The 27,752-nt window shown below is 40.0% G+C and overlaps 3 protein-coding genes across 4 annotated transcripts in view; 2 read left to right on the top strand and 1 right to left on the bottom strand.

Moving 5' to 3' along the window:
• The window catches only part of LOC120871946 (zinc finger protein 420-like), a 719,570-nt gene that overhangs the window by 557,003 nt on the left and 134,815 nt on the right, over positions 1-27,752 (bottom strand). The window lies entirely within an intron of this gene.
• LOC120872039 (zinc finger protein 83-like) lies at positions 8-27,411 on the top strand. The gene is made up of 3 exons (XM_040252190.1): positions 8-55; positions 8,055-8,181; positions 25,140-27,411. The coding sequence occupies exon 3, from the start codon at positions 25,564-25,566 to the stop codon at positions 26,251-26,253; it is 690 nt and encodes a 229-aa protein (XP_040108124.1). The 5' UTR covers positions 8-55; positions 8,055-8,181; positions 25,140-25,563; the 3' UTR covers positions 26,254-27,411.
• LOC120872972 (zinc finger protein 813-like) lies at positions 5,706-12,077 on the top strand. The gene is given in 5 exon segments (XM_040253730.1): positions 5,706-5,735; positions 8,055-8,181; positions 10,414-11,132; positions 11,135-11,586; positions 11,744-12,077. Coding segments are annotated over 5 exon segments (1,662 nt in total).

The following is a 27,752-nucleotide window of genomic DNA, read 5'->3' as shown; positions in this document are numbered from 1 at the left end:
TAAGACAAAGAGGAGGAAACAAAAGGAAGAGAAGTCAGAAATGGCTCTTTCTCAGGTAAAGTCATATCCTTAGTTGTTTTTCAGTCTGTCCTTCTTGAAATGACCTTCTTTGGACATGCTAATCTTTGAAGAATCTGAAATATCCTGCCTGATAACCTGTATATTCATCTTCTTTTTCAAGAGTTTTTTGGCTGTTTTCTGGCTCTTGAGGTTTCCTATGAATTTACGAATGATTGTTTTTCTATAGGTGCAAAAATTGCCTTTGAAATTTTGATAGAGATTCTTCATATCTGTAGACCACACCCCCTGCAGGAAAAGCGTGGGGTCCTAACCATTGGACCCTAATTTGGGAAGTCCCTAATGTGGTCATTTTTTTGTAAAGAAAATTTTGCAATGAAACTTTATTGACTTGATTTTTACAGTTTGCTACTTTTAAGCAAAGGAAGTGTTACCTGTTTTTAATCAGTTTGACTGGCCTCTTAAAAATTTTGGAGGTATGTTAGGTCTTATCTGCTGGGTTGCAAGTGAAGGAATTTCTTTCTTTCTTTTTTTTTTTCCTATTCTTTAAATTATATTTGTAATTGGAGGATAGTTGCTTTACAATGTTGTGTTGGTTTCTGCCATTCAACAACATGAATTAGCCATGGATATACATATATCTACTACTTCTTGAGCTTCCCTTCCACCCAAATTTGGTCATTTTAAAAACATAAAGTTCCCACTGCATGGTTACAGGGTGTGTTTCTTTCATATATATCTCCAGGGACTTCTTAAAGAGTTTCCTACTCTTCAGTTTAGAGGTCTTGGACCTAGTTGGCTGATATTTTCCCTAAGGATTCTATCGGATTGTTCTCTGATTTTCTGTTGACATGATTCATTGTGTATTGAAGTGCATCTGATTTTGGTGTGCAGATATTTTATGCTGCAACTCTTCTAAGGTTTTTCTAAATTTTTGTTTATTTATTTATTTTTGGCTGTGTTAGTTCTTTGTTGCTGTGAGTGGGCTTTGTCTAGTTGTGACAGTTGGAGGCTACTTGCTAGTTGTAGTACAAGCGCTTTTCATTACAGTTGCCTCTCTTGTTGTAGAGCACAGGCTCTAGGTGGGCAGGTTTCACTAGTTAGTTGCCCCACTGCATATGGGATCTTGCTGGACCAGGGACTAGCAGGTGGATTCTTTACCACTGGACCACTGGGAAGGTCCTTAATGTGTTTAGAGTAGTCAGTTCTTACAGTCTCTTTTGGGTTCTATATATAAAATCCTGTCACCTACAAAATAAAAGGTAATTTTGCTTTCTTTTCAGTTTAGATAACTTGGATTTTTTTTTTTTTTTCCTTTTCCAATTGCTCTGGCTAGGTTGTTCAGTGGTTTCTTGAAGAGTAATGCAGAGCGTGCATCTTCCTCTTTTGTGGTTGAAAGGATTTAGCAGTGTGGGCTTCCCTACTACTGCATCTTTGACTACCTGTTAATAAATTTGATATGCTGTGGTTTTATTTTCATTCACATACTTTACAATTTTCCCTGTGATTTCTTCTTTGACTCGTTCCTTCTTAAACAATAAACTGCTTACTTTCCACTTTTGGAAGCTTTTCCTGTTTTCCTTCTGCTGTTTATTTTTAGTATCATTTTACTGTGGTTAAAGGAGATACTCTTCTTTTTTTTAGAAGATACTTTTTTTATGTTCTCAGACTTTATATATTGAGCTTTGTTAGATGGTCTAGCATGTGGTCTGTGAAATGGAGAAGGTTTCAAGACATATGCTAGAGAAGGATGTGATTTTTGCTGTTGTTGAGTGGAATGTTCTGTACATGTTTGTTGCTGTTGCTGCTGCTGCTACGTCACTTCAGTTGTGTCCAACTCTGTGCAACCCCATAGATGGCAGCCCACCAGGCTCCTCTGTCCATGGGATTTGCCAGGCAAGAGTACTGGAGTGGGTTGCCATTGCATTCTCCGATATGTTTGTTAGACACAGTAATTCTACAGTGTTGTACAAGTGCTCAGTTTCCTTGCTGATTTTTTGGTTTTCCATGTGCTGGTAAAACTCAGGTAGTGAAGTCTGATACTAATGGTGTGCTATTATCTATTTCCATTTTTACTTCTGTTAAGATCTTTATTTTCAGGGGAGCTCTGATGTTAGATATATACATATTTGTAATTGTTATATTTTCTTGGTAAATTTACCTTTTCCCGTTTCATAGTATACTTTGTGTCTTTTGTTATGTTTATCCTTAGATTGTTTTGTCTTTTGTCTGATATTGTGCAGTAACCCCTACTCTCTTAAGAACTGAATATCTTTTTCCATCCTTTCACTTTTCAGCTAGCTCTGACATGCTCTCTGTGTGTCTTGCTCCCACTCTGTTCTCCTCCTGTCACTTTCTCCAGTGGTCCCTGCTTGGGCACCCTGTACCATGGTGAAAGGCAGGCAGGACCTCTGGCCAGCCCCCTTCCCTCCACTGTCACTTCAGCAAGAATTCATCAAGTATTTCCTTTTGATCATAATGTTTGGTGACATATTCTTGGTTGATAACAATACATTTTTTTCCATGTTGTTTTTGTTTTCTTTTTGTCATGATTTTAAATTGTCCAACAAGTTTTTTATTTTACTATGGTGCTAATTTTGTTATTAATCTACAAATAATGTGTAATAATAATAACTTTTCCAAATTTGAATCAAAGTTAATTACTGCCAAAAACAAACTCGTTGGCCTTTATTAATGTCTTTTGGTTAAGATGACTGTGGGATGACATGCCCACGGCCATGGGCTTCACAAAGATCACCCCAGAAACAGAGGCTGGAGCAGGGTAGTGACCAACGCCCCCATTTCCAAGCATGGAACCTGCAGTGGCAGCAGATTGGCCCTAGGTCCACCAGCGGCAGCAGAAAAGCCTGGGTATGGTCGACTCGCGTGCAGCTGATCAGCTCCACTGGCAGACAGTGGAGGGCAGCAGATCGTCTCTACAGTGGACAGTGACTCCCAGTCTGTGGATGGACCCCAGGGAGGCCAGCCACTCCTGGGCAGTGGATGGCTCTGGGGTAGCCAATGGCAGCAGTGGGCCAGGTTTCCCTGCACTTCTAGGCATCATCCAATGTCAGCTCTAGCCCTTCCTAGACCCCGTTTCCAGCCACTCCAGCAGGGCCTTTGCCTCAAGCCCTGGTCGCACGTTGAGAGACTCGACAGCCAATGAATGTTTAAATGCTCAGTGGGGACCACCATTGGGACTGCCAGGGTACCAGGCATGTCATCCAGCTACACTGAGCAGCTGAAGGGCGTGTCCTTGCTAGTTAGGGCCTGACAAAACATCCACTGGAGAAAGGAATGGCAAACCACTTCAGTATTCTTGCCTTGAGAACTTCATGAATAGTATGAAAAGGCAATAAGATATGACACTGAAAGATGAACCCTCCAGGTCAGTAGGTGCCCATATTCTACTGGGGTAAAGTAGAGAAATTGCAAAAGAAAGAAGAGGCTGAGCTGAAGCTGAAACAGTGCCCAGTTGTGGTTTTATCTGGTGATGAAAGTAAAGTCCAACGCTGTGAAGAACAATATTGCATAGGAACCTGGAATATTAGGTCCAGTGAATCAAGATAAATTGGAAGTGGTCAAACAGGAGATGGGAAGAGTGAACATTGACATTCGAGGAATCAGTGAACTGAAATGGACTGGAATGCATGAATTTCAGATGACCATTATATCTACTATTGTGGGCAAGAATCCTTAGAAGAAATGGAATAACCCTCATAGTCAACAATAGCACTGAAATGCAGCACTTGGTTGCAATCTCAAAAATAACAGAATGATACCGGTTTGTTTCCAAGGCAAACCATTCAACATCACAGTAATCCAAGTCTATGCCCCAACCTCTAATGCTAGAGAAGCTGAAGTCGAATGGTTCTATGAAGATCTACAGGATATTCTAGAACTAATGCCAAAAAAAGATGTCCTTTTCATCTTGGGGGACTGGGATGCAAAAGTAGGCAGTCAAGAGATACCTGGATTATTAGGCAAGTTTGGCCTTGGAGAACAAAATGACACAGGGCAAAGGCTAACAGAGTTTTTATCAAGAGAACACAATGGTCATAGCAAACACCCTCTTCCAACAACACAAGGGACGATTCTACACATGAACATAACCAGATGGCCAATACTGAAATCAGATTGATTATATTCTTTGCAGCCAAAGATGGAGAGTCTCTATACAGTCAGCAGTAAAAAGACCTGAAGCTGACTGTGGCTCAGATCATGAGCTCCTTATTGAAAAATTCAGACTTAAATTGAAGAAAGTAGGGAAAACCTGTAGGCCATTCAAGTATGACCTAAGTCAAATCCCATATGATTATACAGTGGAGGTGATGAATAGATTCAAGTGATTAGATTTGGTAGACATTGCCTGAAGAACTGTGGGTGGAGGTACATAATATTGTATAGGAGGTGATGACCAAAACCGTCCCTGAGAAAAAGAAATGCAAGAAGGCAAAATGGTTGCCTGAGGAGGCCTTACAAAGAGCTGAGAAAAGAAGAGAAGCGAGAAAGGGAAAGATATACTCACTTGAATGCAGAGTTCCAGAAAATAGCAAGGAGAATAAAGAAAGCCTTCTTCAGTGACAAATGCAAAGAAATAAAGGAAAATAATAGAATGGAAAGACTAGTGATCTTTTTAAGAAAATTGGAGTTACCAAGTGAACGTTTCATATAAGCTGGATTGAGAAAAGGCAGTGGACCCAGAGATCAAATTGCCAATGTATGCTGGGTCATAGAAAAAGCATGGAAGTTCCAAGAAAACATCTACTTCTGCTTCATTGACTATACTAAAGCCTTTGTGTGGATCACAACAAACTGGAATATTCCTAAAGAGATAGGAGTACCAGACCACCTTACCTACCTCCTGAGAAACCTGTAGGCAGGACAAGGAGGAGCACTTAGAATGAGACATGGAACAATGGACTGGTTCAAACTGGGAAAGGAGTATGTTAAGGCTGTATATTGTCACCCTGCTTACTTAACTTATATGCAGTGTACATCATGAGAAATGCCAGGCTAGATGAATCACAAACTGGAATCAAGATTGCCAGGAGAAATATCAACAACTTCAGATATGCAGATGGTACCACTTTAATGGCAGAAAGTGAAGAGGAACCAAACATTCTCTTGTTGAAGGTGAAAGTGAAGAGTGAAAAAGCTGGCTTAAAAGTCAACATTCAAAAACAAAAATAATGGTATCTGATCCTATCCCTTCATGACAAATAGATGGGGGAAATGTCAGATTTCATTTTCTTGGGCTCCAAAATCACTGCAGACAGTGACTAGGGCCACAAAATTAAAAGATGCTTGCTCCTTGGAAGAGAATAGCTATGTCAAACCTAGACAGTGTTTTAAAAAGGTAGGCAAAGGTCCATATAGTCAAATTTATGTTTTTTCTAGTAGTCAGTATGGATGTGAGAGTTGGACCATGAAGAAGGCTGAGCATCCGAAAAATTGATGCTTTTGAACCTGTGGTGCTGGAGAAAACTCTAGAGAGTCCCTTGGACAGCAAGGCAATCAAACCAGTCAATCCTAAAGGAAATCAACTCTGAATATTCATTGGAAGGACTGATGCTGAAGCTGAAACTCCAATACTTTGGCCACCTGAATCAAAGAACTGTCTCATGGAAAAGACCCTGAGCTGGGAAAAACTGAGGGCAGGAGGAGAAATGGGGACAGAGGACGAGATGGTTGGTGGTAGCGTTGACTCAATGGACGTGAGTGAGCAAACTCAGGGTGATTGTGATGGACAGAGAAGCCTGGAGTGCTGCAGTTCATGTGGTTACAAAGAGTCAGAGAGGACTTAGTGACTGAAAGACAACAACAGTGCCTTCCTGTGTAAGTTTAAATGGACAAAATTATATTTTTAATACAGTTATTTTGTTGAGGTTGGAATTAAAATACTCTACTTTTTTAAATGTCTGCACTGTTTTTCAATAGCCTATCAAAATCATGTTGACAAATGCAGTTCACTACAGTTGATCGTTCAGTCATTGTCATTTTCTGGAAGATCCACATGAATAAAAGTGATGAGGAAAACATCTGAAAAATCTGTCTAGAATATATTCCTCTCATTTTTATTAATTTAGTGTTGATATGTATACATACATTCAGTTCAGTTCAGTTGCTCAGTCTCTCAGACTCTTTGTGGCCCCAAGGACTACAGCACGCCAGGCCTCCCTGTCCGTCACCAACTCCCCGAGCTTGCTCACACTCATGTCCATTGAGTCGGTGATGCCATCCAATCATCTCCTCTGTCATCCCCTTCTCCTGCCTTCACTCTTTCCCAGCATCAGAGTCTTTTCCAATGAGTCAGTTCTTTGCAGCAGGTGGCCAAAGTATTGGAGCTTCAGCATCAGTTCTTCCAATGAATATTCAGCACTGATTTCTTTTAGGATTAACTGGTTGAATCTCCTTGCAGTCTGGGGGACTCTCAAGAGTCTTCTCCAACACCACAGTTCAAAAGCATCAATTCTGTGGTGCTCAGCTTTCTTTATAGTCCAAGTCTCACATCCATACATGACTACTGGAAAAACCATAGCTTTGACTAGACAGACTTTCGTTGACAAAGTAATGTCTCTGCTTTTTAATATGCTGTCTAGGGTTGTCATAGCTTTCCTTCCAAGGAGCAAGCGTTTTTTAATTTAATGGCTGCAGTCACCATCTGCAGTGATTTTGAAGCACAAGAAAATAAAGTCTCTCACTGTTTCCATTGTTTCCCCATCTATTTGCCATGAGGTAATGGGTCTGGATACCATGATCCTAGTTTTTTGAATGTTGAGTTTTAAGCATTTTAAGTACATGCATTTTAGTACATGCATTCATGGATATGCAGTTCCATGCTTTATGTAAAAGTCATGATTTTAAAACTATAATATCTTTTTGTTACAGCAATTATATTTCTAACATTCTCTGGCTTCCAATTTTTTCTACACTATCATATTAATGGTTTAAGTAATAATAAAATTACTGACATTTCTTGTGCATGTGTATGCACACACATGTATAAAGACCTTTTAGGCCAATCTGTGTTGTGCACCTTGAACTTCTTTCATGTTTTCTCCATGAAACATTCTGGCAATATACTTTTAATGTTCTCTGTGTTACTTAACTCTTTCATTTTAAACTTCAGTTCTAAAGTCCAGCCTTAGGAGTTCAGTTGCTTGCTCTGTGATTCCTTAACTTCTAGACCTGATTGGAGTTTCTCCTTGTGTCTTTGACACAGGTCTCATCTGCAAGATCAGAATAGGTCTTTCTCTAATGAGCTGTGATGCTGACAACAAGTTAATACATGTAAAACATTTAGAGTAATGTATTTCAGATAGGAAGTTCAAATGGTGTTCATCTTTGCTGCTCCTGTCATCATCGTGATTAAAAATTTTGAGTTTTCCTTAAACACACTATCGGAGAAGGCAATGGCACTGCACTCCAGTACTCTTGCCTGGAAAATCCCATGGATGGAGGAGCCTGGTGGGCGGCAGTCCATGGGGTCCCTGCAAGTTGGATACGACTGAGCGGCTTTGCTTTCACTTTTCACTTTCATGTATTGGAGAAGGAAATGGCAACCCACCCCAGTGTTCTTGGCAGGAGAATCCCAGGGACAGGGGAGCCTGGTGGGCTGCCGTCCATGGGGTCACACAGAGTCGGACACGACTGAAGCGACTTAGCAGTAGCAGTAAACACACTATAGACTTTGTCATCACTGAAGGTCACTCACGCTCCTCCACATCCAGCTTTGATCGTCCCTCAGTGATGGAACATGCTAAGACTTTCATATAGACAGCCCAGCTTTGAATTTTTATTTGTATCTGATGCATGTATTTTGCAAGAAAATGAAAAACCTGTATCTATTTGGAGGATATTGTAATCTTTATGATAAAGCATAAGAAATTAAATTAGAGGTAGCGTCAAATACCTTTACATGGCTCTGTCACAATACCTACTTCAACTTGATCTTTTCAAATCTACTCATTTTATATGCAAGTAAGAACTCTGCTCATGTTCCGCTGGTTAAGTGTTTTTGTTTTAAACTTAAGGCACAATTGACCTTCAAGGATGTGGCCATTGAATTCTCTCCAGAAGAGTGGGAATGTCTGGACCCTGCTCAGAAGACCTTGTACAGGGACGTGATGGTGGAGACCTTCAGAAACCTGCTCTCTGTGGGTGAGGATAATTTCCTTCCAAAAGTTGGGAGTGTATTTTTGCATTTACTGCTCTTGGCCTTTTGGAACTCCCTATCTTGCTTAATGGAGCTCAAAGCCATGTTGACTCAGGCATGAAAACCTTCATGATGTAGGCTCAGGAGTTTAAACATGCCCTTCCTTCAGATGATCTGGCCACTTCACATTAGGAGTTTTTCCAGCACTCAATGTCTAACCCCCATCTGGAAACTTTTAAAATATTTTAATTCTCTGTATTCTACTTCTGTGCTTTTGACTCAGTACTTATTAGAAGAGTGTTGGATGATACCTGCATATTACATTGTTCCCCTCTGAATCAAAAACATGGCAGGCAGTTGATGATTTTGTGAAACATTTTTCCAGAGCCACCTGTAATGTCCTCACTCTCATGTGAACACAAGAGTTGAGATTCTGGAAAAACCACAGTAGTTGACTTTCTCTCCCTCATTTTTGTCTTTTAAGAAATAATTAATTAATTAATTTTTTATTTTGTTGGATCTTCATTGCTGTGTGGGCTTTTCTCTGGATGCAGCAAGTGGGGGCTACTCTAGTTGTGATGTGCAGTCTTCTCTTGTTATGGAGCCTGGGCTCTAAACTGTCAGGGCTTCATGGTTTTGGCTCCTGGACTTGAGAGCACAGGCTCCATAGTTGTGGCTCAGGGCCTTATTTTCTCCCTGTCATGAGATCTTCTTGGATCAGAGTTTGAATCTGTATCTCCTGCTTTGGCAGGTGGATTCTTTGCCACTGAGCCACCAGGGAAGCCCCTAGTGACCACCTGCTTTGATCCTCAGGAAATGGTTTGAGAATTTTTTCTAGAGATAACATTGTCCAAGTCCACATCCTCATGCAAGGGTATTGAATAAACTGTTGTTGATGCCATATTTTTGATGCCTGGGTGCACCATTCTACGTCCACACTTAAGCCTGAAGCATCTTAATGAGAGAGCTTGAGAATTCCCTCTCGGTCCAGTGGTTGGGTGCAGGTTCCATCCCTGGTCAGAAACTAAGATCCCACAGACCATGGTGTGGAACCCTCCTCTTCTCCAAACAAATACTGAGACAGCTTATGAGGTGGAGTGATACCTTCAGTGATGAACCATCATTTGTTTTTGGCACTGCTGCTTTCATTTTGTACATTTCTATGCATAATAAATGGTCTTGATTTGTTTCTCTAATCATCAGTGTATGTATTTCATGTTACTTAGAGTGCTTGTTTTCTGTTTTCAGTGTGTGGGTTGGTTGATGGAAGACGAGCCAGCCCCATCCAGGTAGAATTGGTGATTAGTTCTTTTTTAATTTTTATTTGTTTTTAAAACTTTTATCTTATTGGTTTATTTTTTGGCCTTACCATGTGGCATGTGGGATGTTAGTTCCCTGACCAGGGATCGAACCCATGCCCACTACACTGGAAGTGTGGAATCTTAACCATTGGATGACCAGGAAATTCCAGTGATTAGTTGTTTTTAGAGTTGTTTACATATTCTTGATATTTTATTATGACATAAATCATTTGCAAATATTTCCTGCCATAGCATAGATTATTTTTCACTCTACTAGGTGTGATCTAATGCACAGTAGTTTATAATTTTGAAGTAGTTCATATTTCTGTTTTAGGTTTGTCACTGGTGCTTTTCATGTTATGCATAATAAATCATTGGTGACTGCTATGTCATAAAGCTTTTCCTGCATGTTTATTTATAGCAGTTTTATGCATTTTGGGCTTGGTTAGGTCTTTTATTGGTTTTGTATATTATGTCAGTTAATGGTCCAACTAAATTGTTGTGTATTTGGAGAACTGTTTTTCTCCACGTTTTCTTTTTTTTAATAGACTGCCCTTCCTCCATTGAGTTGTCTTGACCCCCTTCTAGAACATTTAACCATATATGAGAGATTTTTTTTTAATGTCCCTGTACTATTCCACCAGTTGCTCTATCTTTATCTTTGTACCACATCATTTTATTAATATAGGTTTGGAGTAAGTTTTGAAATAAAAGACCTGCAAGACCTCTGGCTTTGTTCTTTTTAAGCATACTTTGCTCCTTCAGCATCTTTTGAGATTCCAAATGAATTTGTAAGATGTTTTTATCATTTCTCCAAGAAGTACTATTGATTTTACTAAGCAGTGGGTTGAATCTGTTGATTGCTTGGTTAATACTGACATCTTGACAATATTGACAAATAATAGTAATATATCTGTGATTCTTTATATTTTGTAGTTATCTCTCATATACACATGATCAAGAAATCACAACTAAAATCAAACATTGATATAGGAGAAAGATTCCAAACAGTCATGTTGGAAAACCATGAAAGCCACAAAATCAAGCATTTTTACCATCAAGAATTACAGGAAAATAAGTGTGACCTTGGGTATCAGTGGAAAGATGATGAAAGAAATTATAAAAATATCCCTACATTCCATAAGGAAGTTGTCACTTATGGAAGAGTTCAGCCCAGTGGAAAGGATACAGAAAAGAAGCTGATTGCAAATATACTTCCATTAAGCTCTTGGGATGCACTGTGCATGTTTCAGAGTAGACAAACAATTGATGAATTTCATCAAGCTGATGACAACATGAACTGTAGTACATCATTTTCACCATCTCAGGACATTTCTCCTTTTGGCCAATCCAAAATTTCTAATATATATGGGAGTGATTTTATGCATCCTTCACTATTGACACAAGACCAGAAAGCACACAGGGAAAGACCTTACAAATGTAATGAGGGTGGCAAAGTCTTTCTTAAGGGCTCAGACTTCAGTAGACATCAGATAATCCATACAGGAAAGAAATTGCGTAAATGTAACTTTTGTGGAAAGATCTTTAGTCGAAATTCACACCTTGAAGTTCATCAGAGAACTCATACTGGAGAGAAACCTTATAAATGTAATGTGTGTGGCAAGAGTTTTAATCATAATTCATATATATCACATGTCATAAGAGAATTCATACTGGAGAGACACCTTACAAGTGCAATGTCTGTGGGAAAACCTTTCGGTATCCCTCAGGCCTCTGGAGACATATGATAAAACATACTAGAAGAAAACCATTTAAATGTGATGTATGTGGCAGAGTCTTTAATCAAAAGAAAGACCTTGCAGTTCATCACAGAATTCATACTGGAGAGAAACCTTACAAATGTAATGAATGTGGCAAAGTCTTTGGCCAAAAAGCACATCTTAAAACTCATCTGAGTACTCATACTGGAGTGAAACCTCACAAATTTAATGAATGTGTCAAGGTTTTTTGTGATAAGGAAACTGTTAGAAGGCATCAACAAATTCAAACTGCAGTAACAGCATACAAATGTAATACATGTGGCAAGTACTTTCATCACAGGACTGCCCTTATATGGCATCAACATGTCCATACTGGACAGAAACAAGTGTAGTGAGTGTGGCAAATTCTTTCGTCAGAAGGTAACCCTTATACGGCATCAACATGTCCATACTGGAGACAAACCTTACAAATGTAATGAGTGTGGCAAGTTCTTTAATCAGAAATCCAATCTGGTGCGTCATCAAACGATTCATAATGGTGACAGACCTTACAAATGTAATCAGTGTGGCCAGCTGTTTAGTCTGAAAGGAAGCCTTGCAGCTCATCAGAGGATTCATACTGGAGAGAAACCTTACAAATGTAGTGAGTGTGGCAAAGTCTTTAATAGAAATTCAAACCTCGTAGTTCATCAGAGAATTCATACTGGAGAGAAACCTTACAGATGTAATGAGTGTGGTCAGATGTTCAGCAGTAGACCAACCCTCATCAGTCATCAGTTCATTCATACTGGAGAGAAACCTTACAAATGTGATCAGTGTGGCAAAGGCTTTGGTTACAAACAATGTCTTCGAATTCATCACAGATTGCATAATGAATAAGTGGAAGTGAAAGTGATAGTCGCTCCAGTCATGTAGCCTGTCAGGCTCCTTTGTCCATTGGATCTCCAGGCAAGAATACTGGAATGGGTAGACATTTCCGTCTCCAGGGGATCTTACTTGACCTAATGAGCCACCAGGGAAGTCCACATAATGAATAGAAACATTGCACATTTGTTGTGTGGAAAAGCCTTTACTCAGATCTCAACCCTACCACACATCAGAAAATCCAACTTAAGAAACACCATGTAATTGTGCTATATGTGGGAAGGTCTTCAAAATTCAAACTTCAAAAAAAATTCAGATCTGAAAATTCACAGCTTACAATTTGTTGGAGAATTCATAGTGGGAAGAAACTGTACAAATATCATGAGTGTTGTAAAGTTTTTTTGCACTCACCACCAGGTAATCTGTAATGGGAAGAAACCTTACAAGTTTAATGACTGTCTCTATGTTTAGTTAAAATTCATACCTTATATATAATATGCCAGATAATTCATACTGGAGAGAAACCTTTCAAACGTAATGAGTGGCGATTTCTTCAGTGTGCCTTTAAGCCTAAAACGTCCCTACAGGGGTTCCATGATCTTGAACATTTGAACAGTGTAGTGAAGTGTCAAGGCTTTTACAGGTGTCCACATCTTCGGCTTTATTGGAGTTTGTAGAACGGCAACATCACATCAACTGTAGTGCAAGGACCATAGACACTTGATGAGATGAGAATGTCTCTGGAAAACTGTGTTTTGCTTTTCTACATACCTCATTGCTGGGGGCCAGCGTGAGGAACTCCGCCCATGGCAAAGGTCATGAGGAAGGAGGCTTGGCATATGCAAAGGTGTGATCAAGCCTCAGGAAACCCCCTGTTCCCAAGCATCTAACCCCAAAACCAGAGTCTGTTTTATGCTCTCACCCACACCTCTGACTTTACGGGGGGCTCTCCCCCATAACCGTTTCTCTCGGAAAAGGAGTAAACGTGCAGCTCCAAGGCAATAAAAATTCCTGGGCGTGACAAGAGTGTTTCAGCTTACAGACTCCTCTGAAGGTTATCTAGTCCACCTGTATAGTTCGTCTGGCCACATGTGATTGTTTACAGCCTCCCAACCTGAGAGGCATGAGATGTTTTAGACTTACTAAAGGCAAATTCTTTTGGGGAGTTGGAAATTATTAGTATAGTGGGTTGATTAGGAATTATATTGGTGAAGGGTTTTTCATTTGTTGTGTCAATAATTGCTGCTAATTCCCTGCTCTGTGTGGGACAAGGATGTCTCAGGTCAAACCTCTCTGCTGACAGACTAGTTTGTGTGACAGGATTACTACCTCTCAACCATAAACAGCACAGAGAGTTTTGGAGTATTTTGAGAGTCTTAATTAGCATAGGGCTTTTTGTTCTTGTTGAGTCAATGATTGCCGCCAGGCCTCCATATCCTTAGGCACCTGGGAATATATTAATCAATGTATTTGGAATATAGAAAAGGAAATATAGTAGTTTTTAAGGTTAGCAATACTAGACTTTTTGAGTTAATGAATTTTCTCTTTTGTAATAGATCATTGTACTTTGTTATAAATCACTGTGTCCTTGCTATGTAAAAATGTAACTTTATCACTATTTTAAGATTAAATAGATCTTAAGGGGAACATTGGTGAAAGGATTTTCATTTGTTGGGCTGATGTTTGCTGCTAAATCTCCATGTTCCCTGCCTTTATAATGAATATAACTAACATATAGGAGAAATAAGCATTAACCTTTAAGCATATAGTAGAAATAAGTATTAACCTTTAAGATTAATCATGTTAACCTTGGGTTAAATAAATTCCTTTCTTGATTGTAACTCACTACACCCTCACCCTATAGGAATGTAACTTTATTTGGAGGGTGGCGCCTGGTTTAAGAAAAAACACCCTTGGAAAAAATAAGTTTTTGGTTATCAGAAAGAAAGGATCATAAAATCCCTAAGACCTTTTTATGTGAAGCACCTGATTTTGATAAAGGTCAGGACTGCTGACCCCCGCGTGACTCTGTATTCATCCCTATATGTAACAAAAGGTATATAAGCAAACCCCAAAATAAAGAAATTGGATCAGTTTCTGGAAAGACTGATACCCTCATGTCATTCTTTCTTGCTCCTTGTTTTTCTGGCTGAATTCCCATCTGGAGCATGGATGCTATTCCACGTAATCCAAGTTAATCCAAGTTATTCAGCCTCTTTTTCTCCACTAATCTTCCTACTACACTATCCGTTTCTAGTCTCTCTGTATATCTGTAATTAAATATGTATTTTTCCAAGAACGCCGACTCCATCCCCACCTTCGAATTCCCTGGATCCACCAGGGCTGGACCCTGGCACCCCATACTAAATTTTCCATTTCTGCTGTACCAATTACTACAAACTGAGTGCCTTAAATAAATAGATTTATTCTCTTCTGTTTCCATTCAAGAATTGTAAATGGATCCAAAGCTCTGTGCTCTTTTGGGTACTCCAGGTCACAATTTGTTTTCTTGCTTTTATGAATTTCCAACATCATTTTCATCCTTTTTCTCATGATCTCTATATGGTTTTGTATCACAGGCTCTTTAATCAATGATTTTGTTCAGACGTCCTCTTATCATATGAGTAGAGTACTTCCTCAACACATTGTTTAAATTAGGTCAGCCTCTCTTTCTGTCATTGTATTAATTCATTACTAGAGTCATATCTTACTTAATGATGGCTGATATTCCCTTATAGAATATAACCTCCTGAAGGCAGAGTATTTTATTTCTTGTTAGACCATCAGTGATTAGGACCCAGTGCAGGAAATGAATTGGTTGATAAAGTTGAAAAATTGTTTTAGACATTTCTATTGCATACTTTATAGTCCAAAAACGAACTTTTATATGTAGTGTGAATATAAAAAATTTGAGTGACCTGCTTTATTGTGTGATTCACTTTATCGTCATTCTCTGGAACTGCATTTGCAGTATTTCCAAAGTATGCTTGTACCTTTATCTCATAGGTCAATATTACCAAAGAATGAATATTTAAATAAGATGCAGGTTCACTGATTACCACAGAATTCGACAAGAAATATTATCCAAGATGAAGTTGTGTTTACTCAAAAAAATGGGTCACGATTCTGATAGATAAAAACCATTTCCCTTTAGGCAGGAACAAATGCAGAGCAATACCAGTTTCTGAAAGTATTGTACCGTACTGTGACTCGCAGGACTTCCGGCAATCTAGTGGTTAAGACTCTGCGTGTCCAGTGCAGGCAGTGCAGGCTCAGTCCCTGGTCTGGGAAGGGAAACTAAGATCCCACAAGCCATGCTGCCTGGTGGGCAGTCAAATAAAAGAAATATTCTTCAAATAGAATGGTGGCAACCAAAGGTGTAAAACCTCAAAAGTCAAATTGAAAACTTAGCTTTTATACCCAGGGATATAAACAAGTTAGGTATAACAAGTTAGTCAAAGTCCCATATGAATTACAAAGCTCCAAGGTGGTCCAAGAATTAACATACTTGGGAGAGGAGAAAAGCTTAAGTAAATTTCGATGAAATCATGTTAACAAGCTTTCCATCCACAGATCTAAAAGAGGAACAGTAATCATTCATAAGGTAATCGATGGGGAGCTGGAAGATTTCTTTCTTGCTCTTTCTGAAGTAAACAAATAGGCTCTCCTGAATCTTACTGAAATTAAAGAGGAAGCGTAGTTCTTAGCAAGTAAGCGGTCTCCTTCCACAGAAAAGAAGAAAAGGAGTTCTTTTATGTTGGCTATTTTCCAGAGTTACGGGGTTGGAGTAAAGTCTCACATTGTCAGGATGTAATGTGACATCAAGTGAAATTCAAAGACTAAAATGTACACATATATATGAATAATGGAGTAATAAAAAATGTAATAATGATAACAAATATGCCCAAGAACCTCAGCGTTTAAGCTGTTTAATGGCATCAAAGGACCCCGCAGGGGGACCCTGCTTGTTGACATGATGTAAAGTGAGGGCGGGATGATCTGAGAGAACAGCATTGAAACATATATATTATCATATGTGAAACAGATCACCAGTCCAGGTTCGATGCGTGAAACAGGGTGCTCAGGGCTGGTGCACTGGGATGACCCTGAGGGATGGGATGGGGAGGGTTGTGGGAGGAGGGTTCAGGATGGGGAACACATGTACGCCCATGGCTGATTCACATCAATGTATGGCAAAAACCACTACAGTGTTGTAATTAGCCTCCAATTAAAATTAAAAAAAGATTTTCTCCTCTCCCAAGTATTAATTCTTGGCCCACTTCGGAGCTTTGTAATTCATATGAGATTCCTCAGATTGCTTTTGACCTACACTCCCTGGACTACAGTTGATCTCTGTCTCCCAGATTTTAGTGTACTCTAAATGGAAATGATGTTCTTGATACCATTGGAATGAAAATACACAATCAGCATGAACAGAATTTTGCATTTTACTTGTTAATTTCCATTGCCTACGAAGACAATCCTGTCTTTGCGTAACTAAATGACCAGTTCTAGGGGTAGTCAACACCTCCATTGACCCTTCACAGAGCACCCTAGACTCCCTCCATCCAATGGCTAAGTTGCCGATCTCTCACTGCCAGTGTACCTGTCTCCACACACTCATGCCCAGGTGTCTTACTTAATTTATCATGTCATTGTAGGAAATAAATCTTTCCTTCTTCTCACTGCCACAGGGCTTATGGACCTTAATTCCCTAACCAGGAATGGAACTTGGGCCCCTAGAGTGGAACTATGGAGTCCTAACCACTGGACCACTGGAAAATTCCCTAAGTAGCACAATTTTGAAGTCATTAAGATTAGGTGAATGTGCATATTCATCTTACTGTGAGAATCTCATTTTGAATTTTAAGTGCCTTCATATTTTCATCTTTTTCATGGCATATATATTTTATATCCATTTCTGTAGCCGGCCAGAATCAAGCTTGAATCAGGCTTCCCAGGTAGTTAAGTGGTTAAACAAAAAAATCTTCCAATGTGGGTTGGGTCCCTGATTCAGGAAGACCCCCCTGGAAAAGGGAATGGCAACCCACTCCAATATTCTTGCCTGGAAAATCCCATGACCAGTGGAACCTGGATGGCTACCGAGCAGCACATTCATTATCTACTGCTCTGTAGCCGATCAGTCCGAAGCTTACAGGCTTCACAGTGAGCGTTCGATGCTAGTCCACAGTTTCTGTGAATGTGGGAGCATCTTAGTGGTGTGGGTGTGGCTCAGGGCCTCTTGAAGTTGAAGCCACAGGAAGGCTCCTTCAGGGCTGGATTGGCAGGCTTTCAAACTCCCTCTCCTAGCTGGTGGCGAGGGCCTAGGTCCTTGCCCTCTGACCCTCTTCATGGGTTCACTTTCCTCAGAACTCCCTCTGAGACAGAGAAGGAAAGAGTGGAGTGGAGCCCAGGGCCTTTCCTACCTTTATTGTAATTATCCTTGTATAATTTTTTAATGATGAACCATAACAGAGAAAAGGATTTTACTATGTGTCTAAAATCATGACAGGATGCATTACAGATTGCAACCTAGCTCTCCAGATACCATTTTGAAAGAAGGATACCTAAGTTCAAGCAGTTGTTGTATTTTAATGACTGACCTTAACTCTATAATTTTACTAGCAAGAAATGCTTTATTCTGCAGCATGAAGAGATTAGAAATACCAAGTGTTAAATATCAGCTTCTAATCAAATTTGGACTGAAAGGATTATTAAAAGTCTATGAAAATCTCTTGGACCTGGTCAATTCTTGCATATCCTAGTCTCTGTGGACACAGATATATTTTCTGTGAGAGACAAGCCAGGAGCTGGGGAAGAGAAACTCAGTTGGATGGGACCTATACACCCACAGCCTGCCTCCCCATCTTTCCCACCACCTTCCTGAAGCAAAGTTAAGGGCACCAACTCCTATAGGAATAATCACTGAACATGGCACCCCCTGTAGAGACACACATGTGGAAGATGATGACAGGAGGTCCTGACAATAATGTGCAACTCTAATAAGGACCTCCTTTTTCTCTTCCTCGTTTTACATTTGCTTGCAAACATGTTTATAAAGAATGGACCTTATATATTTTTTTAGATTTTCACCATACAGCCATTTTAGATTAGATAACTTTTACTTTCTAGATGACATATGTAGAAGCTAGCAAGAGATGTGTTCAGATCTTGTTGCATTATTTATTATGCAGATGATACATAAGTAGACAAAATTGGCCTATCTTTACACTTGGGTTCACAGTTAATTTAATCTTTTGTGAACTTCCAGATTGTTCTGGTCTGTGAGCAGGTTGGAAAAGCATTTCCAGACATGAGGTGGAATGAGAGGAGAATAGAGTGGGAGACTGTTAGAATAGCAGGATGGCTCAAGGGAGAGCTGACCTCTTTGTTGGGCTAGTGGCCAATTTTTATAGCCTCCAGACAGAAAATTCTTACTGGAAGGGGTGGCATTAGGTGATTGATTAGGATTCTATAGGATGAGTAATAGGGTAGGTGTTTTACTTAATATGGGGGTCACAGAACTGGCTGGATTAGACCTGGAGATTCATGACAACACTTGCTATGGGACTTAGTTCCAGAGATTTTTGTCCTGTGACCTTGGTATAGGGCTCCATGCTGATTATGTAACAAAGTATGTACAGTCTACTCAGGAACTATTTTTATCATAGTATTATTTATTGCTTTGTTTCAATGAAGTACTGAAGCAAAGTTTTCTACTGCCTATAAAGGGTACCGAGGGTAAGCTGGACTCACTGAGAATTGACTACATGTGTTAATTAGAGCCAGTATTGTCATATGGAAATTATGTTTTAGAAATCAAGAGAGAATAAAAAGACTAGAAGATGGACATAAAGGAGTTCCTCCAAAGGATAAACAGGTGTTCGTGCCTTCGGTTTTGGAGACCAGACTCCATCTCTTCAGCACCTATGGGGAGTAGGGCCCTGGAAGCCTCTGCTGCGGGAGGCACCAGTCAGGGGCCGATTATGGGAAGCAAAGTCGAGATGTAAAGGCTCACCTGCGGGTCCTTGCCCTGGGCTTTTCTGCTTTCGTCCCACGTAGACACCGCCTTTCAAGACTCTTTCCTTCATGAAATCCTCTACTGACCCCCCGCGCCCCACCCTCACTCCATGTAAAATACGCGTCCGCGGGGTGGATTTGCGCCCCCAACCTTGAACTCTCGGTCCCTGGAGGCAGCGCCGGCGCTCTGCTGCCGCAGAGGCCGCGTCTTCTGCCTTCGCCTGGGCAAGGTGAGCTGGGCGGGTCGTGTGATAGCCCGTGCTCTCCGGTCCCCAGGACGTCTCCGCCCTCCCGTTAGAAGGTGGTCCTTTCCAGAAGACAGGCATTTTGTCCTTGGATAAGGGGGTATCTGGAAAAGGAGAGACCGAGGGAGAAGTGGAAAACTTGAAGGGAAAAGTGAGGGAAAACGAGTGGGAACGTAGAGGGTCGCTGAGGGACACGCGAAGAAGCAGTAACCTGAAAGTGATGAAGTCGCATCTGCAAGATTGCAGGGCAGCAAAAGGAAGGGAACCCAGATCAGCGTGAGAAGGCGGGATCCCAGAGGACGGTCATTTCACGAGAGTAATAGAAAATGTTACAAGAGTTGGAACCTTGGCCTTCAGAGCCATGTGGTTCTGGGAGAAAAAGTAGACAGAGGGTGACAAGAAGAGCAGAGGGAAAGAAGGAGATGGAAGGAAGCATCGCCACGTGGGGTCTCTGAGGAGAAAGAGAGTGTATCCGGAGGGCTGAGAAGAAGCGGAGATGGGGAAGAAAGAGGCAGAAACACACAGAAATTTTATTTATGACAGAAAGGGTGGGAGAAAGACCTCAAGAGGCAGAACAGCTTGCACAGAGGGGCAGGACAGGTGTGAGGGAAGAAACAAAGAGGAGGCCAGAAACAGCAGGAGAGCAGAGGGGAGCAAAAAATACATGCGACCAATTAAACAGGAAGACAGGTAAACAAAATAAAATGGAAACACCTAGTAGTGCAGGTGGGGGGAAAACTGGATCCAAATGGGTGTTGGGTTGTTTTGATATGGATCATTGAGTTGTAACACTGATGTGTGTCCAATTACGGCTTTTTAAAATTTGTTTCAGATTTTTTTCCCTGGCATGAGTGGCTTCTTCTCTTCTTATAAATGTAAAATTTCTTTGGTAAGTAGTACGTAATTTTAGGAGGAAGGCCTGGCCACCCACTCCAGTATTCTTGCCTGGAGAAACCCCATGCACAAAAGAGCCTGGGAGGCTACAGTCTATAGGGTCTCAAAGAGTTGGATACAACCGAAGCTATTTAGGATGCAAGCAGGCACCTAATTTTAGAATATGTTGATGAGTAGTTGGCAGAAATGTCAATGATCTTCTGTACTAACAGTCAAAATCTAGTTTTACCGGTTAGCCTTGTATTGTTTTCTTCCTCTTCCCATGAGCTAGTAAAATTGTGAACTCTGAGGTGATATGAAGATGTTTCCCTCAGGTCCTTCTTAGCTATTTTCTGCAAGTTCTCTGAAACAGGCTGGATTAACTTGGAACGTTTTTGCAACAGAGCCCATCCATGATGAAGAAATTGGCTCACAAGTGATTTCTTTCTTTCTTTTTTTTCCTATTTGAGTATAGTTGATTTACAAGTTTTGTTAGTTTTAGGTGTACAGCAAAGTGATTTAGTTGTGCGTATACATGTTGATTGTTTTTCAGATTCTTTTCCCACATAGATTATCACAGAGTATTGAATTAGTTCCCTGTGCTATACAGTATGTCTATATTAGTTATCTGTGTTATATATAGTAGTGTTTATATATTAATCCCAACCTTCTATTTTATTCCCCCCCTGCACTCCCCTTTGGTAACCATAATTTTGTTTCTAAGTCTGTGAGTCTTATTTCTGTTTTGTAAGTCAGTTCACTTGTTTCATTTTTTTAAGATTTTAGAAATGAATGATAATCATATATTTGCCTCTCTCTGACTTCTTTCACTTTATAATAATCTCTGCTGCTGCTAAGTCGCTTCAGTCATGTCCAACTCTGTGCGACCCCATAGATGGCAGCCCACCAGGCTCCCCCTTCCCTGGGATTCTCCAGGCAAGAATGCTGGAGTGGGTTTCCATTTCCTTCTCCAATGCATGAAAGTAAAAAGTGAAAGTGAAGTCGCTCAGTCGTGTCTGACTCAGTGACCCCATGGACTGCAGCCTACCAGGCTCCTCCGTCCATGGATTCTCCAGGCAAGAACACTGGAATGGGTTGCCATTTCCTTCTCCATAGGTCCATCTATATTGTGGCAGATGGCATTCTTTAATTCTTTATATGGCTGAGTAATATTTCATTATATATATGGACCATATGGACCATATCTTCTTTATTTATATATCTGTTGGTGGATATTTAGTTTTTCCTTATCTTGGGTGTTATAAATATTGCTGCTATAAACATAGGGGTGCATGAATCTTTTTGAGGTATAATTTGGTGCGGTTTATATGCCTTGGAGTGGGATTGCTAAATTGTATGGTAATTCTGTTTTCAGTTTTCTGAGGAACTTTCCACAGTGGCTGCACCAACTTGAATTCTCATCAACAGTGTGTTTCTATATACTTGAAATTTTCTCAGAAATAATTACATGTTCTCACTACATAGTCACACAAAATGGTAATTTTGGGTTGATGGAAGTATGGATTACTTGATTGTGATAATTATTTACAGTGTATATGTTTGTCAGAGAATCACTTGTTCCATTTTCATTCATCTTTTATATCTCAATAAAGCTGGAGAAGAAAAAGTGAGAGATGTGTTGGGCTTAATCTTCTGTTAGTGGTACTCAATCCAGGCTTCATAGTACATCAATGAGTCATTTGTATAGACATATTTTATACACTTTGACCATGAATTCTTAAGATCGTGGGTATGTGGCGAAATCTCAATAATATTTAATTGCCCCTGTGATTCCAGTCTGGACTTGTCACTGAACATCAGGACTGTGAGTCCTGTTTCTGAGGACTGAGATCTAGCCTGTGGAGGAGGTGCTCTATTCTGCGTGGGGATGGACCAGGGCCTGGTCTGTGACCTGAAGGGGGTTGTCAGGTCAGCTCAGGTGCCCACTGCTACTGTGTGGCATAGCAGCCTCATAGGAGGGTGGGGAGATATGGTGAAAAGTGTGGGAAAAGTGACTGGTTGGTCTCTGTGGGGGAGTTTACTGTCCTGAGTCCCTCCTGTGACAGTGGGGAGCACAGGACTCTTAATCCACATGGTGAGATCTTCTCTGTGTGTGTGGTAGCAGCAGAGGAAGAGGGAGTATGTGTATACTAACCATTAAACAGCCTGTTTTCAGCTTTGAAGCTTGACCTCTAAAGATGCAAGTTGTCTGAGTAAGAAGCCCATAAGAAGAGGAGGAAGAGGAAAGTAAAGGATGGCTGTTTCTCAGGTGAAGTCATAGTCTCAGTTGATTCTTCAGTCTGTCCTTCTTGAAATGCTTCTCCTTGGATTTCTTTCTGATTCTGAGGTGTTCTTTCTTGACACTTGTACGTTCATACTTACCTAGTGCCTTCCCTCAGTACATATTTATTAATTGTTGCATCTTCTTGTAAAATTGACCCTTTTATGATTATGTGATGTCCTTTGTCTCTGTGTCAGTTTTCTGTTTATTTTTCTGATACTGTGCAGTCACTCCTGCTCTCTATAGGATAGAATATCTTTTCCCTTCTTTTCACTCTTTGCGTTTCTTGTCTTTAGATAACTCTGTCACTCTAGCTGTCTCTTTTCTTCTGGTCACTTCCTCTCATGGTCTCTGCTCAGGCACCCTGTACAGTGGTGAAAGGCAGGAGCTCTCGCCAACCCCCTTTGCTCCACTGGAACTTCAAAGGAATGCATTCGGAGTTTCCTTTTAATCATGACATTTGGTAAAATGTTCTTTTTAAATAATAATATATTTTTCATTATTATTTCTGTCTTTTTTAATGCTTCAAGAATCTTTTAAGTTTATTATTGTGATTTTATCTGTTATCTGTTAAAATAATGTATAACAGTAATAACTTTTAAAATTTTGAATCAGTGTTATGTCTGTACTAGTTTTTTTAGTATCCTAGTGTAGAATCTTTTTGGGAAACTCAATTGAGTACAGTTTGTACATTTTCATTGTCTGGAGGATCTTAGAATGCATGTGAATAAAAACAGTACTGAAAAAATAGACTGAAAAACTGTCAGGAGACTACTCAGTCATTTTAGTGTTGACCTGTATGCATAGGTGTATGGATGTGCATGTCCATGGTTTAGATAAACAATGTCATGATTTGGGGCTTCCCTGGTGGCTCAGATGGTGAAGAATCCACCTGCAGTGTGGGATACCTGGGCTCAGTCCCTAGGTTGGGAAGATTCCCTGGAGAAGGGAACAGCCACCCACTCCAGTATTCTGACCTGGAGAATTCCATGGACAGAGGAGCCTGGCAGGCTACAGTCCATGGGGTCACAAAGAGTAGGACATGACTGAGTGACTTTCACTTTTCATGATTGAAAAAAAAAGATACCATGATTTTAAAACTATCACATCATTTTGCCATCGATAGTGTCTTTTGAATATGTTCATCGTTTTGCAGTTGATAGTGTCTTTTGAATATGTGCGTTCTGTTGCAGTTGATGGTGTCTTTTGAATATGTTCATCGTTTTGCAGTTGATAGTGTCTTTTGAATATGTGCGTTCTGTTGCAGTTGATGGTGTCTTTTGAATATGTTCGTCATGTTGCAATTGATGGTGACTTTTGAATATGTTCTCTGGCCTTGGTTTTTTTCCCTATACTACCATGTTCACAGTTTAAATAATAATAAGATTACTAACATTTTGTGTTTGTGTGCATGTGTGCACACATGTATAATGACCTCTTAGGCTGATCCATGTTGTTCAGTTTGAACTTCTTTCACATTTTCTCAGGGAATCATCTGTCAATGAACTTTTAATGCTCATTACTTTTAATTTTTCAGCTTCAGTTCTAGAACCCAAACATGGTAGTTCAGGTGCTTACTATATGATTGATTAGGTTCTTGACCTGAGTCGAGTTTTTCAGTGTCTCTGACAGTTTTCTCCTCTGTAAGATGGTAAAAAATTCTTTCTTTAATGAGCTGTGATGTTGCTAACAAGTTAAAAATGTTAAACATTTAGAGTAATGCATTGTATATTGGAAGTATTCAAATGTTGTTTGTCTTTGCTTCTCTCATCATCATCATCATCTTTGGAGGTTTTGAGCTTTCTTTAAAACTACTGTGGACTTTGTCATCTCTGAAAACACCACTCATATCCCTCTGTATCCAAGTTTGATCATTCTCAGTGTGTCTAACATATCTAGCCCTTCCACATAGACAACCTGGTGTTGAATTATTATTTGTATATATTTCATGTATTGCCCACAAAAGTGAGAAATCTGCTTCTATTTGGAAGCTATCATAATCTCAATGACAAAACACAGGAAATTAAAATTAGACATACAAGTAGGTCTAAATGCCTTTCCATGGCTCTGTCAGAATATATTCTTCAACTTAATTGGTCTTTTACTTCTGTTCATCTTGTATGGAAATAACTCTCCTCATGGCCTTGGTGAAATTTTTTTTTTTTTTTATCTTTAAGTCACAATTGACATTGAATGATGTGGCCATCCAATTCTCTCCAGAAGAGTGGGAATGCCTGGACCCTGCTCAGAGGGCCTTATACGTGGATGTGATGTTGGAGACCTTCAAGAACCTGCTCTCTGGGTGAGGATAACTTCCGTCTAAAAGTTGGGAAGGTATCTTTGGATTTACCCTTGTTTGCCTTTTGAAATCCCCTACCTTGCTTAACTGAGCTCAAAGCCATGTTGACTCAGGCATGAAAAGCTTCATGATGTAGCCTCAGGAATTTAAACATGCCCTTTCTTCAGATGATCTGGCCTGGCCACTTCATAATACTCCAGAAGTGTAGTGGAAAATCCTATTTATTGTTCCTCAAAAATGTAACATGGTTGAGAAGTTTCATAACTGTGTTTGAAGTATTACTTTTATTTAATATCTTATATTCAACCTGAAATTTATATTCATGCAGTGTAATATCTATGGTTCTTTATATCTTATAGATATTTCTCATATACACATCTGGAAATTACAACTAAAATCACACACTAATAGAGGAGGAGTATGCCAAACTGATTTGGGGAAGAAATAAAATCCCGGAAATCAAACATTTTAACCTCCAGGAAATTCAGGAGAACATGAATGACTTCAGGTTTCAGTGGAGAGATGATGAAAGAAATTACAAAAATATCCGTACATCCCTTAACCAAGATGTCATTGATAGTAGAAGTCAACATGGTAGAAGGGATGCAGTAAGTAACCATATTGGAAATAGACTTGTGTTAAGCCTTCAAGATGAACTACCTATGTTTAAACATCAACAGAAAATTGCATTTAATCAAGCTGATAAGTATGTCAACAGTAGCTCCTCATTTTCACCTCTTCAAATAGTTTCTCCTACTCTCCAAACCAATATTTATAATATATATGGGACTGACTATGTGTCCTTCAATACTGATGCAAAACCAGATCCCACACAGGGTAAGACCTTACAAATTTTATAAAGAATGTGGCAAAAAGCTGCACCAGGGCTCAAATTTCAGGAGTCATCAGAGAATCCATATAGGAGAGAAATTACATATATGTGATGTATGTGGCAAGGTCTTTAGCCGAAATTCAGATCTTGTCATTCATCAGAGAATTCATACTGGAGAGAAACCTTACAAATGCAATGAGTGTGGCAAGTTCTTCAGTACAAAAGGAAAGCTTTCAGTTCATCAAAGAATTCACACTGGAGAGAAACCTTACAAATGTAATGAGTGTGATAAAACCTTTAATCAGAGCTCAATCCTCAGTCAACATAGGATAATCCATACAGGCAAGAAATTACATCAATGTGATGTATGTGGCAAGGTCTTTAGCCAAAATTCTGACCTTGTAATTCATCAAAGAATTCATACTGGAGAGAAACCTTACAAATGCAATGAGTGTGACAAGGTCTTTAGTCAAAAAAGAAAGCTTTCAGTTCATCATAGAATTCATACTGGAGAGAAACCTTATAGATGTAATGACTGTGGTAAAACATTTAGTCAGAGCTCAACCCTCAGTCGACATCGAATAATCTATACAGGAGAGAAATTACAGAAATGTGGTATGTATGCTAAGATGTTTAGCTGAAATCCAGACCTTGTAATTCATGGGAGCATTCATACTGGAGAGAACCCTTAAAAATGTAGTGTCTGTGGGAAAGCCTTTCATTCTTCCTCAGGTATCAGCAGACATGAGATAATCCATGCAGGAGGCAGGGCCATATAAATATCATGTATGTGGCAGAGTCTTTCACTGAAGCCTTTGGACTTCATCAGGAAATTCATACTAGAAAGAAACCTTACAAATGTTAAAAGTATCTTTTGTCAAAACAAACCTTGTGAGTCACCCAAGAATTCATAATAGAAACCTTACAAACGTAATATGGGTATGACAAGTTCTTTCTTGAGAAGACAACCCTTTAAAACTTATCAACAAATTCATATGGCAGAAAAGCCTTCCAAATGCAGTGAGTGTGGCAAGGTCTTTAATCACAAGGGAAACCTTACAGTTTATCAGAGAATTCATACTGGAGAAAAACTTTACAAATGTACTGAATTATACAAAATCTTTCATGAGTTGCCAGCCCTTGCAGAGCATCAACTGAATTCATACTAGAGAGAAACCTGATAAGTGAGTGTGGCAACGTCTTTAGTCAAAGTTCCACTCTTTTAAGTCTTTGGATAATTCGTAGTAACAAGGAGACAATCTCGATTGACAAATGCCTGGGAGTCATTCTGCCATTTCCCAGTGATGTACTGACATAACAAAGGCAGAGCATGCTACAGAGAAAAGAAGGCTTGTTTTCCTTTGGATTTAAATTCATTCTGGGGCTGGTCCCTGCCCTTGGCTTTTCTTCCACATAGGTGCCTTTCAAACATTTTGCTTCTCCTGCTGTAGCAGAAACTAAATGAGGCACCCCATTATGTTAGCCCTTATACAATCCTCTTTCTCTCCATCCACTTAACCTACAGATGTTTGTTCTCCTTCTCTTTCTTGCTTATTTGCAATCTGAAAATGATTGCCCTCTAGCTACACTTGGCGTTTATCCTTCCAAGAAAACATTACTTTCCTCTTGGAGCATTCTTCATTCCAGAAAGAATGTCATGGGACGATGACCTCAGAGACCACCAGAACCTGTTCTTGCATCACCTGATGCCAGCTTGATGATCTCAATTCACCCAGGAAGGGAAGAATGCAAGACCACACCAGCCCTCATTCTTTTTTTCAGCCCCATTTTCCACCTGGGGGGGGGGGGCACTGAAAACCTTAAGACCTCTTCCAACTTCCCAGGAAGCAGGGGCACAGTTTTTGACACACTGGCCTACTGTGTTCCCCCTTTACCTGGCAAAGTAATAAAGCTATTTCTTTCTACTCCTCCAAAACTCTGTCACCGTATTTCTATTCAGCACTGGAGAACTTTTGGGAACAATCCCCCAGCCTCGCCCTATCCACCCTTGGAGGGTGGCAGGAGATGCCACGTTCTCTCCCTGGTCCTGGGATCCTGGAGAGCCTCCCCTTACCTGAGGCCCCCTCTTTCCTAGCCCCTCTTCCTTGCGTCTCCTTAGAGCAGTCCTTTCTCTCAGGCC

The sequence above is a fragment of the Oryx dammah genome, unplaced genomic scaffold, assembly GCF_014754425.2.
Source record: "Oryx dammah isolate SB20612 unplaced genomic scaffold, SCBI_Odam_1.1 HiC_scaffold_13, whole genome shotgun sequence".
NCBI lineage: Eukaryota > Metazoa > Chordata > Mammalia > Artiodactyla > Bovidae > Oryx > Oryx dammah.
The sequence above is the reverse complement of the archived record's forward strand: the minus strand, read 5'-3'. Positions and strand labels throughout refer to the sequence as shown.

What these genes read in the sequence shown, in the direction of transcription:
- LOC120872039 (XM_040252190.1), top strand. Translation starts at nt 25,564, where the DNA reads ATGGGACTGACTATGTGTCCTTCAATACTGATGCAAAACCAGATCCCA.